Genomic DNA, 15,871 nt, shown 5'->3' on the forward strand with positions numbered 1-15,871 from the left:
ATCCTTCCATCCATCCATCCATCCATCCATCCATCCATCCAGGAAATCTGACTTATATCCCCCGTTGCCCTGCTCAATGTCAACCTGTCCTTTACACATCTGTATAATTGCAGAAGCAAAAGGGAAATCTGCAAGGAAATCATAAAGAGAAACTATGGCAGCAATAACAATAATCAAAATTAAAACAGGAAATGGTACTGCAAGGATTGTTCTTTGTCATTGAAAGAGTCAGTCAAAGCCTGATTGTGTTTACTTGTCTACTTTGAATCTCTGATTGCAAGGACTAATGCTACGAAGGAAAGTTCTATGAACTTTGGTACTATTTCTTTATGTTTGCCGTCTGCTGACTGCTTGTTTTTTTGCCATATCCTCTATGATTTTGTATTGCATAACATTGCATAATATCCTGTACGCGTTGGAAAGTTTAAGAAAATGCTGAAATTACACAAAAAAAGAAAAGCAACCTTAAGCAGAAAATAAAAATAAACCTATAAAATTATATAAATTGCAAAAATAAAACATTATAGACTGACAAGGTAGGATTACCCCAAATGAAAAGCCAGATAAAAAAAATCTCTTTAATTCATTTTTGTTTCTTTTAGAGCTAAAACAAGTAAGTAAAATGTATCAAATACAGAAAATTAATCGTTAACTATTTTGATAAGAAAAAGTTCCAAATGTGTGCCGGTTTCAGCTTTTCTCTGTTATATATAATCGTAAATTGAATATTGTTGGTTTGACAAACATTTGATGATGTCACCTTGGGCTATGGTAAATAGTGATGTAAATGTTCTGACTTTTTATAGACCAAAACGACTAATTGATTAAGAAAGAAAATATTAGGAAAGATTAATCAATAATGAAAATAATCCTTAGTTGCATCCCTAGTTTCATTTGCCAATGGTCAAAGATACAAAGGCCAGAAAGACTACATAGATGAAGATTCAGTTCAGTCATAAAGGACAGAAAAGGGGCGCAAGACCTACTGTACATTATCCCAGCCAGTTGGCAGCTTGGCTTTTGAGAGCCCACTCCCACTGGGTGTGAATCAGAAATCTAACAGCTAATGGCAACAGTCACCCCATGGTAGCGCTACTGACAGCAAACTAATGCCCACACATACAGAGTGGAGCACAAGAGCTGTCAACACCCCACCATGACCCTGCGGGTATAAACTGGCGAAAGAAAGAAAGAAGGAAAGAAAGAAAGAAAAATCAGTCTCCAGTTGAAATTGATGGCTGTTATTTCTTTTTCCAACACCTCTTAAGCACACTTGAGCCTTTTACCAAGTAAGGGTGGATTTTCCTCTTCAGTGTTTGTCTTACAATAATTATGAGTGGAAGAGGGAGCGTACTGAATGGGTCAGAGAAGGAGTATATTAGTATCAACTCTGTGAACATAATTCAAGCATTTATTTCAGGCATGCCTGCAAATTGATGACAAATTAAAAGAAAAAACAAAGTTTCTTAGTCATATTCATCTTTCTTAGTCATGCTGAACTCTACTGGAGGGATGGAACAACAGATATTCCCTCATTTGATGCTGTGATGATGGTGGTGGAGAGTGCTGTTTAGCATGTGGCTCCCAAAATCTCCCATAGGTGTTCAGCTGGGTTGGGATCTGGTGACTGTGATCTTGCCATAGCATATGTATCACATCATTTTCATGCTTAAACCACAGTCAGTGAAGCCTCATGCTCTCTATGGAAGTGTCTGCTTTTTTTGTTTCTCCACTCTTGGTTTAGTCTTCAATTTGCCACCCATCTATGATTTGGGGCAGATAATTTTAGCGCATTACAGTTTTCACCTCAAAATAAATCAAAATTTTAAGAACTCCAGCTACTCAAGTCTTGTCCCTAACTATATTTTCTGCACCTTTTAGGCCTACATTTACATCACAACACTCATCATACTATGCAGCCTGCAAAATACAGTTGTGTACAGTGTTTTGTTGAGTTTGGAAGATTTGGGCATTTACCTGGCAAGGTGGGTCAAATGAAATGATGCTTGGTTGCATTATGGGAAATGTATTATCCAGTGTTTTTGAAACATACTAGGAACTAAAAGTCAAGATATCTCGGCCTCTCCTCTTTTAATTTTGACCATGTATTTGTTTTTTATTATGTCGCTTGAAAGTTTTCAAAATTTGTAATACTTTTCTAGAGAATGAGGCAAAATCCAAAAATGAATATGTATCTTACTGTATATCATGAGAGCAAAAGGAATTAGAAGCTCTCAGAATATATTAAAGCGTTATTTAATTAACAACAAAGCTACCAACCCTGCAGGTTTTCATGAGAAAAGCATTGGGGAGCTGCGCTCACCAAGATGAGTAGTATCTCCAGCTTTCAGCAGCACCAGCAGGCCGGATCAAGTTTGTGTTATCAGTATACAGGTTAAACAGCAACACAGAGCACCGTCAGCAAAGAGCAGGAGTCCTGAGGGGAACAGACATCAAAGTAATCAACTACTGAATGAGAGAAGAGAGAGCAGCTGTCACACCATAGAACCATGTCACCTTTTTTTCTCAGTAGAATGGAAATGTCTTTTTATCAACATGCCTACAAACATCACAATTGATGTTGCCATAAAACATTATCCACCACCATGATAAACCAATAACCAAAATACAATGTCATTACCATGCTTAGCTTCTACAGGCCATAACCGTCTTGATTAATAAAAGCTGTTACAAGTTCAGAATGTTGAATTGGTAGCTGAAAGTGAAAAACAGCCAATACTCCGAGCAAACAGGCATCAGCTTAATCTATCTTGAGCAGCACACATGGCAGAATGCGAGACGGTCATGATTTTCTATTTTGTTATTTTTCAGCGTTACTCCACAGTGTTGATATTGTGTGACTGAATCACCACAATATGAGCGAAACACTTCAGCAGAAACTCCAGGTTCTTTCCCTGAGATTCCAGCAGAGAGTGCATTAATCATCACAGTCTCCTTTCTAAGTGAAGACAGAGCGCAACAGCTGGGGGAGAGGAGCTCGGCTTTAAACAGTACAGACTGCAGGAGGTTCAGCCATCACTTCTCGTTGTGGATTCTGACATCAATAGTAATGAATACCTTGGAGCGTTGCCTGACTGCCTGAGCATGAATTGCTTTCACACATGAGGCCGGGCTTTGGATGAGGTTTTATTTGTGTCTTTGTGTTAGTGACCGTGTCTGTTGGTTTGTGTCTGACCGTGTACGCACTTCTGTGTACCTGTACGTCCTCCTGCATTGCTGTGAGCGTGCGCCTTTGTTGGGGCAGATATGAGTAATATGCAGAATAACAGGTAGACCTAAATGACCTAAACTGACAGGAACAATTAATCAGAACGTTGTTGGTGCTCTTGGACCTCATGCTGAGGTTACACCTGCAAGGACTGGAGCTGCATTGGGATCCAGTGCACCTATCCGCAATGATGTTTAAATGATCTATGGCCGGCTGGACCACATTTATTGCAAGCAAAGAAGCAAGTGCTCGCACGATTGTTGGATAGTTGGTGCAGTTCACCCAAGTACAAAAATAGAAAAAGACAGATGATCTTGTTCAAGTTCAATTGTTTAACAGAATAGATGACAATACACATTGGGTACATCCCAATTCACTTTTTTGATTCCCTTGCTTCATGATAGTTGCTTGACCCGAAAATCGTTGTGGTCGGCTATCATGAAGGCCATTCCAGTGTTCTTGTTTCTGCTCTGAGGAGCGAGGCTACATGAGACCCACCTTCGCTGCAGCTGATCGGACTGATCTAAAACTGTGCCACAACATGCACTGCAGTTTCATTTCGAAGTGGACAGACAAATACAGCTCAACTACAATAGGTTTTAGAAGTTGGCTTTTCTGATTCACCATGGATCTGTGTTGTGTGTGTAGATTTAATTAACAAAAGAACCATACCTGTCTTAATTTATCAGAAAGATTATTCTCTTCTTGATCATGAAAAGATGCAAGAGGGGAAAACGGATGCAGTTAAGGGAATTGGCATGTACCTACGGACAGACTTGAACTGATTTTTTTGGCCACTGCAGGGAAACAAGCTGTAAACACAACATCGACAGATTATTACCATATAAAGTTGTTGTGGCTAAAATGTTAGCAAACGGTTGCTTATTTACACATCCAGCATTTGTTCCTACAGCATTTGAATTCATTTGTAGTTGTGTTTCAGTCCACCTGATGAATTTGGTCTCCACCAACTCATGAAGGAAACATCTGACTCTATAGCCGCTAAATGCTCATCTATTATAGTGTATTATATGATCCAAAACAGTCAAATCTCAGGCCATAAAACCAAAACAATGAGTGAAAAGACACTAAAATGCTCCGGAGAGGGAACTGCAGAGTTGGTTGATAATTCTCTGTGGGTTTGTCCTTATGAGCTACCCGTTTCACATTACACATAGTTATTGTATCCATTGTTATATTAAAAATATTGATTATAGCAGCTTAAAACACATTTTATTACTTTAACATACCTTGTTAGGTCCCCAGTGTTTGGTGGTAAGGAGTGAGCATATATAGCCTACAGTAGAATAAAAAATACATGTAAAAGAGGCAAGAAACTTTGTTAGTTGATTGCTGGCCAGTACGAAGGTTGATTTATGTGATGCCTAGATAAATAGAAATGCTTCTGGAATATATCTCGGTGGGTAGATGTAGCAGGCTGGAGTCGTCACTAAATTGCAATCACATTCTGCTCAGTAAATTCAGTTGTCACCAATCAAAGCAAATGTAGTTAAACACAGACTTAAAACCTGGGCCTCTCCATTTCATTCTATCAAAGCTATAGCCACCTAGCCAGCTTTAATGCCATACCTTCTCTACCCTCACACACAATGCCAGGAGGTCTTTGCTTGCTGATCTATGTAGGACAAGCAGCGGGGTGTCTAAAGTAATAAATGAGCAAGATGAATGTGGGGGATATGTTCATTTGAAAGCTCTTGTCACTGAGGGTTTGTCGTCCGGCTGCACAAAGGGTGTAGCCGTCCTGCCTGATTTACTTTAGATTCAAACCATGGCTAAATTGGAAATCGTGAATCACTCTGACACCATTGGCGCAAGATGGATTACTCCAGTTAAAGGCTGCCTTTTCTTTACTTTGGTTCTTTTTAAAGAAATCATACAAAAATTAAATTTTCTGACAGACGGCTGACCCGGGCAACGGAAGGAATAACAAAGGGAGGCCAGCACTGAGGCACTATAAAGCTGTTTTTTATCAGCACTGCACTATACCAGCTACATCCAAGCTCTCAGCTCGCAGCACAATGAGCCTGGCTGAATATTTGATCAACTGTCTCAGGTTTAACAAGCCTTGCCAAACTACACCTGCCTGGAGGAAAAAAGAAATGCCTTCGAGCAGGGCAATGCCTCCCTCCAAGATGTTCAGGAAATAAGCGTTTGATGTTCACAATACCCAATCTGCACTAATCTCATCCAGTCTCGGGCACTTTGATTCTGAGCAAGGTTCAAGATCTGCATTACTGGACAATAGCTCTCTGGATGCCAATGATGCCTTCCAGTATAATCTAGCCATAAATTGCAAAACAATACACTCAACCACACACAGTGTAAGCTAAATGGAGCTTTTAAAGATTGAATTCAATAAAATACTATATAACTGTCCTTCATGCCAAGTGTGATACAACAGATATTTTGTCATAATGCACTTGGAAACTCTCCCACATATAAAGTCATGGATAACTCATTTGTACAAAGGTGTGAATTTATGTGTGTATGCTCTCTTTTAGTCTGGACTGTGTGTGTGTGTGTGTGTGTGTGTGTGTGTGTGTGTGTGTGTGTGTGTGTGTGTGTGTGTGTGTGCGTGCGTGTGTTCACCCCAACTCATGGTTGCTGGCTTCAGCTCATTGCCCTGCAGTAATATCAAGCCTTAGAGACACCTGGGACCAATGGTGTGGGCCCTCAGAGGAGGCAACCACCTGGCAACTGGCCCTGATTACTTTCTCCACTCTCCGGAACTCAACTCTGTATATGCCATTAACCAGCTGCACGCAGTGTGATCCCAACTCAACCGTGCCATTAACCCTGTACACAAAGGGTTGTTTACAAACGCGGGCGCACACACACACACACACACACACACACACACACACACACACACACTAGAAAGAACTTCACAGCTTAAAGGAACACGCCGACTTATTGGGAATTTAGCTTATTCACCGTAACCCCCAGAGTTAGACAAGTCGATACATACCCTTCTCACCGGTTCCAGCATTAGCTTAGCCTAGCACAGATCCTGCAGGTAACTGGTTCCAACTAGCCTACTGCTCCCAATTGTGACAAAAGTGACAAAATAACACCAACATGTTCCTATTTACATGTTGTGATTTGTCACAGCGTGTACAAAAAACAACGTAACATGAGACACAGCCATCTTCTAACAGTAAGCAAACCTGGAACTATATTCTCAGACAGGCTTGCTGCGAGCATATCACTCCGCCCAAGTACTATATTCTTCCGCCTGAGAATATAGTTCCCGGTTTGTTTACAGTTAGAAGATGGCTGTGTCTCATGTTACGTTGTTTTTTGTACACGCTGTGACTCTACAAATCACAACATGTAAATAGGAACATGTTGGCGTTATTTTGTCACTTATTCGGAGCAGTAGGATTGCTGGAACCATTCACCTGCATGTTCTGTGCTGGCCTGATGCCGCTGGAGCCGTCAGACAGCATTACAGCACGCATGGAGATGAGAAGGGTATGTATCGACTTGTCTAACTCTGGGGGTTACGGTGAATAAGCTAAATTCCCAATAAGTCGGCATGTTCCTTTAACCCCCAGCCTACTGAAGCCACAGCCATCTGCAGACCAACATCTTCCATAATCACTCCGGTGAGAGCTCTGCAGTGGGAGAACATGAAGCGAGGGTGACATCTAGTGGGGAAATTATAGAACAATCAGACATGAGCTGTTGTGTTTGAGTTGTTGCAAGGTGTGCAGTTATTATTACAGTAATACAATATAATAAACAGGGTAAAAAGGAGGAAAATGCCCCCTACTGAAAAAATATAATATGATTTCAGTATGTACTTTTTGGGAGGTAATGTGTTGGTATTAACCATTGTATGTTGTTGGAATTTGCTTTATTTCCTCTTTGTTTGTGGTCCCACAGGCTCCACTGCCACAGATGTATGTGTAAAAGTAATAATTACAATAGCAAAATCAACCTTTTCCCCCCAATATTTTAAAAGCGGAGTAGCCTAATAAATACAATATTTCCCTCTGAAAGTAGTGTGGTTGATGTATAAAATAGCATACTCAAGTGAAGTATCTTAAATGGAACATAATATTAAGGTATTTGTGTCTTTGATTCAACTTTTACACTTCAATAAAAATCGGAGTACATTAAAAAAAAAAAAACGGAGGTTTGTTTTTTTGCCCTGGAACCACGAGGGGGCGTCTTGTCCTCGATATGATTTTTATATAAGATAAGTGGAAAAAAGAGATCCACTGATAAACACACACACAGATAGCCTAAGGTATGGAAGGTTACTCCAAAAGAAATGACAGAGGCATTGCTCCAGTCTCAAGCTTTAAGCTTTATTTAAAAAAAACACTATCAAATTTATATTTTCCCCAAACTAATAATGCTTCCTTAAATGAATCTTCTCACTGGATCATCAAAATGTGTCAGACACAAACGCACACGCACACACACACACACACACACACACACTCTCTCTCTCTCTCTCTCTCTCTCTCTCTCTCTCTCTCTCTCTCTCTGACTGACTGACGGAAACGAAAACCTTATCGTATCTCTGATTTATGCAAATCTTTCAAGGCTCAGCATGCCTCCGTGAGTAGGAGGAAAAGGGAAGAAATCATTTTCCAAGAGGGAGGTGCTAGGAAGTCAGTACCGTGTCAAAGTTACTGTACAACATTAACGGGAGTTTTAAGGGACTCCTGCTAACAAACGGGACGCGAGCAGAAAGAGACGACCAGTGGAGGTAAGTTGATTCGCCTCTGTGGTGAGACTTGTTGACGAGAAAAGAGACGTTATAACCTGCCAACCGTTTAGCATGGGCAATGTCCCGTTGAACACTTATCACCTGAGTCAGGTGTAGTATCACATTCGGTGTGTCTTCTAGCGTACTCGTTTACAAAATAGGCTTACATGTAAAATAACAGTGGCGCAGCGTTTCTTACGTTTATGTTCAGCTGTCTTTATTTAACGGTAGAGAGTAAAGATGAGTAGACCACACTGTAGGCTGGGCCTACTGTATATTAGGACTACAGGCCTCTTATAGGCTACCTGCATGCTGTGTGGTAGGCGAGTCATTTTCATTTTAGTTGAACTCCTGATAATCAAATGTAACAAGTACCACATTTAAATGGCTACATTTACATAAAATGAAGCTTTTCGAATTTATAGCTTCATCAGATACACCAAATGATAATATAACATAATAACATCAACAATGGCTAATGACAATACTGTCAATAGCATATTAAGGTGGAATATAAATGATTGGTAAAGAGGCCTTTAGTTTATGAAAGTAGCCTCCTTAAAATGAAGGCAAATAAAGTGTTGACTAACAAGGATTTTTATGATTGCTTAATCTGGCTGTTGTTTTCTTAATTATTCAATTCATTTGGGTTTGGCCTATACAACATGTACACTTACAAACTGTCCATCACAGTAGAGCCCAAGGTGACATCATTAAATGTCTTGTTTTTCTTCACCCAACAGTCCAAACCCCAAAATATCAAATTGACTATCATTTAAGTGTAAGACAAGTTAAAAACAATGACAATTGAGCAACAGAGAGTGGCATTGTTGCATAAAAACCAACAACTGACTGTTTAATCTCGTAGAGATATCAGAGTTTACACAGATACCAAACATGCCAGGCTGAATTTTTGGGAAATATGTATAAATTATACAAAAGGCATCTAGAATATTCCAATTTGATGGTTTAGTCATAAAAAAGTATGTAATCTTTGGTTGTAGAATAGTTAACTTACTGAACCAATTTAAAATATGTAGGGTTCTGTCAGACGGTGTGGAATAAGATTGTATTTACTTGAAGGGAAACAAAATGTGAAAACTGAATGTGAAGAGGATACATTATGTCAAATAAATCTGTATTCCTAATTAAATGTAATTTTCCTTCAGTCAGTGTATGATTATCACCCTAAGGCTGTGTAACACGTCTTCTATGCTGCTGAAAAGAGGCCCAGATGCTCCAGGATGGATCAGGCACTTCCCAGCCAGAGTTCAGCGTCGGACCTGCTCGAACCAGACAGCGAGGAGCTCCAGCTCAGAGTGGACTCCTTCAGGAAACTGGGTTACTCCTCAGCAGAAGTGAAGGCTGCTCTGAGGAAGCTGGGCCTAAACACAGACACCAACTCGGTGCTGGGAGAGCTGGTTCGCAGCAGGACCATCGCTGCACCCTACGTGTCCAGTTCTGACAGCGATGAGAGGAGCACAGGCCAAAAGGACCCGCTGCTGCCTCCCAGTTGGACTCTTAGACCCTGCAGAATCATACCACAACTCGGGGATCAGAAGAATACAAACACAGAATTGAGGCCTATTGTTATTGACGGCAGCAATGTTTCCATGAGGTAATCTTGATAAGCTCCTTTCCCTAGATCATTAACTTAATTCATAATTAACAGTTTTTATGGCTATTTTTTGCTACTTTGAATTGCAGACAGTACACAAAAGTGACATAACAACCAAAGCAGGTGTTGTCTTCCTTAGGAGTGTTAGGCGCCTCTAAAATAACTTGTCAAACTGCCATCAATCATTGTCATGTTTTCATTTAATTCTGACACTGAAACATCCATCGTCATGTCATTTTAAAAAGGGGGGCGTTCACCACCCTGCCTATGCATGTTTTTGTGAAGGCCGCTGCTACAATATGCAAATTCTAGGCACACACCTCACAATCTCAACCTTTCATATAGACATGGAGTGAAATACAGGGAGTTGACAACGAGTAATATTCCGAGAGAACATTCAAAGGTGTGTGGTGTTTACACAGATCAACTGAATGTTTACCTCGCCCTTTCATGTTATTTATAGTCAAATTGTTGTACTAATCTTCTCGCCCCTGTTTCTCACAGTCATGGCAACAAGGAAGTGTTCTCATGTCAAGGCATCCAGCTTGCAGTGAATTTCTTCTTGGACAGAGGTCATAATACCATTACTGTGTTTGTACCCACTTGGCGCAAAGAGCAGCCCAGACCTGATGCCCCAATAACAGGTGAGAATACAAGAAGTGCACGACCAAGCAGACAGATGGTGCTCATCAAGCACAGGAGTGCTAATAGTGTGTTAGTAGTGTTCAATTCTTTACCTTGAAGTCATAAACTTGAGTGGCCAGTAGGTCAGGCAGACTAACTAGCTTACCTTTTCAGTTAATAGCCACAGCACTGAACTTAATTTTTAACAGGGGTGACGGACCCAGTTAATTTTGTTCACCCATGACTAGTGAACCAACCCATGAATGACTCTTTTTGGTTTGGTATGAAATAGTCTCTTTGGCTTTTGCAATCTTTCAATATGCTTTTAACAAGAAAGTAACTAATGTGCAATACAGCTGAGCTGACAACGACACCATTGAGGGGAGCTCCACTTAGAGCTACTGATTCGCTCAGTGACAATGGTGATAAAGTAAAGTCAGTTCACTTTTAAAATGTGTTAGATGTGATGGAGATTTGTTCCTACATGCCCTGAACACCCCTTGGAGACAGTAAAAAAAAAAATAAAGAATTTATGTCTCTGCACTTTTCTAGCCGACAACACCTTACAAAAGCGGCAAGTACCAACATCGGGGAGATAGACTGGAAGCCAGTATGCATACCTTAAATGAAATGATAATTTGTGATTCTTCTTATGTCAAATGCAGTTATTGCAGACAGAATATTTTGATGGGCATTTTGAGTAACTCCCATTGACTCCCGGCCAACTGATCCCACCCAAGAAATAGTCCAATACATAAACCTGATGTAACTTAATTGTCGCTTCACACTTTAAAAATAAATAAACAAACAAGATATAACTAATTGATAAGGTGTTGGTAGGCGTGTTAAGCACATTTCTACGTTGTTTAACTAGCCAGGAACCAGTGGTTCTTTTGCTTTGTCTCTAAAGACATCTTTTCCTTTATAGAGCTTCTCCTTTTCCAAGAAATGTGAATATGACAACCATTTAAATCTCCTCTGAAATTGTAGCTGTAGGTGTGTATATTCCTGTATCTGTGATTCAGTTCCACAGTAGCTATGATATACTGTTACAGTTCTGTCTGAGGCAGAACTACTGAACTCATGCCAAAGCCATGGGGCAACACAGTTAAGATTGTGTAACAGAGATTTACCCAATTGGCTACCAAGTTATGTTTCCATATGAAGCCGAGAGACTACAGCCAGAGCTCTACATTTCAGACAGCTGAGTCACTAACGTCTCCGGGTGTACCTGAACAATCCAGATTACAGTACTATCATATCTATACAACACAATCTCTTTGAGTAGAGAAGCTGCCTTTTATTCAGTCTAATGCAACATGATTTAAAGCTATTCATGCTTATCTAATGTCTGGTATCTTCAACAACAACAAAGGGTGGACCATCCTTTTAAAACTGATGCATCATCACCTTGTAGCTCTCATGATTTATTAGTAATTGTGCACCCTGGGTGAAGCAATTCAAAGGTTCTATTTGCAATCCCCGAACAAGGAAGTAAAAGTCAGCTCACAGTCATTCCTGGAAAAGCCCCATCAGTAAGTACAGCTGGGTTTTTTCTTCCACACCTAGTCTTATTGCATAGTTAACTGTTGACAGTCATCTACAGCAAGCGGTCACGTGAAGACAGTCACTTAGTTAGAGAAGTGCTTGTGTGTTTTGTCTGGGTAACACTTGACACTGTCATGACACATGAACCCTAACCATAACTTGTCATGACAAAAACCTAATGACAGAAGTGTTAGTTCATAAACATTTAGGACTTGTTAATAATGTTTATGACACATTCATGACAGTGTCATGTCACTCTTATGTAGATACCTTCAAGTAAAGTGTAACCTTTGTCTGTAAGGTTGTAGCTCAGTCTAACTTTCATGTAACCTGGCCTCTTGTGTAATAAGCACCTACAGTGTGTGTATTATGTTTTCATTCAGTCATTTTGCAAGTAGAGTAATATGATATAATGTACATATTAGATTGTTATGATGTTTGTACAGGTGATGTCGGATGTCTTTTGTTTTCTATTTGATTGGTGGTGCTTTTGAAAACTGCTCAGTGGTGTTTTGTATCTTCGACATGCGGTTGAGGATCATGACAAATGTGTGTCTTGTTACATTTCAAAGCTATTTGTATTATAAACAACGTTCAACAAAACCGGTAATGCAAGTACCTCTCTCCATAGCCCTCTAACTCATGGTTGTTTGCTGTTTTAGATCAACACATCTTGCTAGAGCTTGAAAAACGGAAAATAGTGGTCTTCACTCCATCGCGCCGTGTTGGTGGTAAGCGAGTGGTTTGCTATGATGACCGCTTTATCGTTAAGTTGGCGTATGAGTCGGATGGAGTGATTGTATCCAATGACACCTACCGTGACCTCCAAGGAGAAAGACCTGAGTGGAAGAAATGCATCGAAGAGAGGCTCCTCATGTTCTCCTTTGTGAATGACAAGTAAGCAGTTAGCCTATTTTTTTCTACCTGAGCGTGAGAGGTTTGACATTTTAATGCTGTTTAAAGTTGTTCCAGAGGGAATATTTTCTCTTACGGGTGTAATCAGGGAAACATGACTATGCAGCACTCAGCTGATTTGTCACAAGTAAATGAAGAAATCAGTTATATCTGGGTTTTTTTGTCTAGGTTCATGCCCCCAGATGACCCTCTGGGTCGCCATGGCCCCAGTCTTGACAACTTCCTTCGGAAAAAACCTCTGCCTACGGAGCAAAAGAGACAGCTCTGTCCATATGGTAAGATATGATAAGCACAGAGTTTCATTCCTTTAGAGTTTTTGGACAAGGAAGTAAGCTGGTTCCCAAATGAGATGACTTATACCTTTTGTGTGTGTCACCATTTTTGTATCCTCAGACAGAAAGTGCACTTACGGCCTCAAATGTAAGTTCTACCATCCTGAGCGGTCAAACCAGTCCTACCTGTCCTTGGCTGATGAATTGAGAGAGAAAGCCCAGATTTCTACTGTAAAAGAAGAGAGAAATGCCAGATTATCACCCAGACAGTTTCAGTCTGATCCTGGGCCTGCTCATAATGCCTTTTCCTATCCTCAAGACTCTAACACAGAGCACATTAGAGACCAGCAAAGTTCTTCATATCCCAGTCAGGTTTGTGAAAATACACTGCTGTACTGGGAGGATCCTCGAAAAAGTCCAAATCAAATGCCCTGTCCTATAACAGGGGGCCAGTGTCAGAAAGAGCACTCCATGCCCAATCATTACTATGCCAACATCTCTCACGAGTACCTGGATTCTGGCCTTGGCTCTTATGAGAGTCAGTTCTCTGACTTTTCACATTACTCCCACAGGCTCAGGCCCCAGCAGCAAGGTGCCCTCCCTGGACACAGACTTGCCCCAGTGCATTCAGAGAAAAAAAACACCAGCCAGTCCTGCAGGTGCTGTTCCCATGTAGTGCCCTCAACAGCTCACCTGCAGCATAATGGAAACCCGGACATCAAGGGTCAACCTAAATATGACACCTACCCTCCTCACATGTTTCCAACTGGTGTGCCACACCAAAACAGCCTCCCCAGCCATCTCCATTACAGTGGAGCGCCACATCATCAGCAAAAATACTGGTCAGATCCCTTTCAGGGGCTGCTCCAACCCAGGACATCATGTAGTATCCCCTCTTCGGTCCATTCCTCACACTCCCACAACTGCTCTTACAAAGGCCATCAGTACCACTCCTGGGGCCAACAACAGTCATCCTCTGCTGCGTTTGACCCACAAAGGTTGGAACTCCGCAAGAAGCTGCAAGCCATCTTTAACCCTCTTCAGGTGGACACAGTCATGGAAATGTTTCCACATGTGATGAATGCGGAGAAACTGGCTGCAGAGATCCTCAACCTAAAGGCTCAGAGAGGGATATTCTGATAGTTCCTCTGATGATTTTCTTCCCTTGCATCCTCTTCAGTCAGAACTAACATGATACTCGTGTTGACTCTCTATCATAACAAATGAGGAATCTTCTGAGAAGCTTTTATAGTGTCTATGGTTGAGTGATTTGAAAGCTAATTGAAAATATGTTTTATTCTATGTAATGTGCCTTTAAAGAAGTGCAGTTTGCCTTCCTATGTATGAACAGTTAAGACAATCTGTTATATGCATTTGTATGACATTGTAGTCAAATGTTACCTTGCCATCCAGTGTTTTGGATGAAAAGTGCCTCTAGACCAAAAGTAGTTATGACTGAGTTTCTAGAGTTTTGACTGTTGATGCATATTGTGTCAAATGTGAAATATTTTAATGCTTTTCCCAAAAATAAGTTCTCATGCAATAACGAATCATAAAATATATATATATATATATATATATATATATATTTTTTTTTTTTTACTTTCACTGTAGTTCTCCAAAACAGCTTGCAATATTATCTCTGTAAGGTGTAGTATATTTCAATATGCTGTGGCCGCCCAAAGCCAAAATGTATTTCACAATAAATCCTGACCTAACAAGGAAATTGAGAAGACTTTGACACTAGCGATAGCTTGTATGTCATCACCCTTTTCCTGTAAATCGGCATCAGTTTCATGAAACTATTCTCAGAAAAAGTGTTGGTGTAATACTACACATGTATTAGGATCACTGTGCGATTGAAACATAATACAAATGTGGAATTTGGTTCTCATGCAGCTTATGTTCTTTTAGAAATCACTTTATATACTGAAGATACATTCATAGTAAGCATGTCAAGGAAAAACCATGTCATTAAAAAATAAAGAATGTCATGTGTCAGGTCTTACTTGTATGGTGACTGCTGTACCAGTCTTTTTTGAGCTTGGCTAATGCATCTGTAAATATGTCTCCAAGGTTTATCAGGAACTTAGTATTGGCAATCATTTATGCTTACATCATAACTTATTGCCCAAGATTCCTACCAAACTCCCTCACTAAATTTCACAAGTACGTCTCCTACGCACACAGAGCTTTCTATACAACCATTTTTCTGAAAAATCACGGAGAGCCCAACAGTTTTACAAACTAAGAAATGTTGTACTCTGCATCTCATTTTGCAAGCTTGAACAGGGGGCCAGTGTTCATTTGTGTGTGTGTGTGTGTGTGTGTGTGTGTGTGTGTGTGTGTGTGTGTGTGTGTGTGTGTGTGTGTGTGTGTGTGTGTGTGTGTGGATGTTCAAGTGACAGACTTAAGTCCAGTAAGTTTAGCTATTCTGGAGTTACTGTTGAATGACACAGTTTGGCTCTACAACTATTTGATGGATTGCCATGACATTTTGTACAGACATTCATGGTGCCCATTGGATGAATCCTTATAACTTTGGTGATCCTCTGACTTTTCCTCTAGCACCACCATCAAGATGGATTGCTCTGAATTTTGATAAACACATTTGGTCTCTAGAAGGGAAACTGAAATTCCACTTTCATCCTCTGACTACTTTCAAATAACTGCAGGACTAGTGACGTTCACATTAGTCTCTGTTGTACTTTATGTTCAGTGCTAATTAGCGAATGTAAGCATGCAAACACGCTAAACTAACACAGTAAACATGGTAAGCATTATACATACCAAACATTAACATGCTATTGTCATTGTGAGCATGTCTAAGAATTATGCTAAGGGCAAGAAAAAAAAGCTTTTTAGAGCTATAGTTGTCATTGTTTTTTAGCCCAAATTCAGCATTTGTCAGTAAGTAAGTC

At 40.3% G+C, this 15,871-nt stretch overlaps 1 protein-coding gene across 2 annotated transcripts; it reads left to right on the top strand.

Annotated features, from left to right (window-relative positions):
• Nucleotides 1–7,761: 7,761 nt before the first annotated feature.
• Nucleotides 7,762–14,520, top strand: zc3h12aa (zinc finger CCCH-type containing 12Aa). 2 transcript variants are annotated; one of them, XM_028581711.1, is made up of 6 exons: nucleotides 7,762–7,973; nucleotides 9,143–9,591; nucleotides 10,096–10,235; nucleotides 12,426–12,660; nucleotides 12,847–12,953; nucleotides 13,072–14,520. In XM_028581711.1, exons 2-6 carry the CDS (start codon nucleotides 9,218–9,220, stop codon nucleotides 14,088–14,090), a joined length of 1,875 nt encoding a protein of 624 aa, XP_028437512.1. In that variant the 5' UTR covers nucleotides 7,762–7,973; nucleotides 9,143–9,217; the 3' UTR covers nucleotides 14,091–14,520. The 2 variants fall into 2 exon arrangements, with proteins under 2 accessions (XP_028437512.1, XP_028437513.1); XM_028581712.1 differs by having other exon boundaries at nucleotides 9,200–9,591.
• Nucleotides 14,521–15,871: the final 1,351 nt, after the last annotated feature.

This window comes from Perca flavescens, chromosome 6 (assembly GCF_004354835.1).
Source record: "Perca flavescens isolate YP-PL-M2 chromosome 6, PFLA_1.0, whole genome shotgun sequence".
NCBI lineage: Eukaryota > Metazoa > Chordata > Actinopteri > Perciformes > Percidae > Perca > Perca flavescens.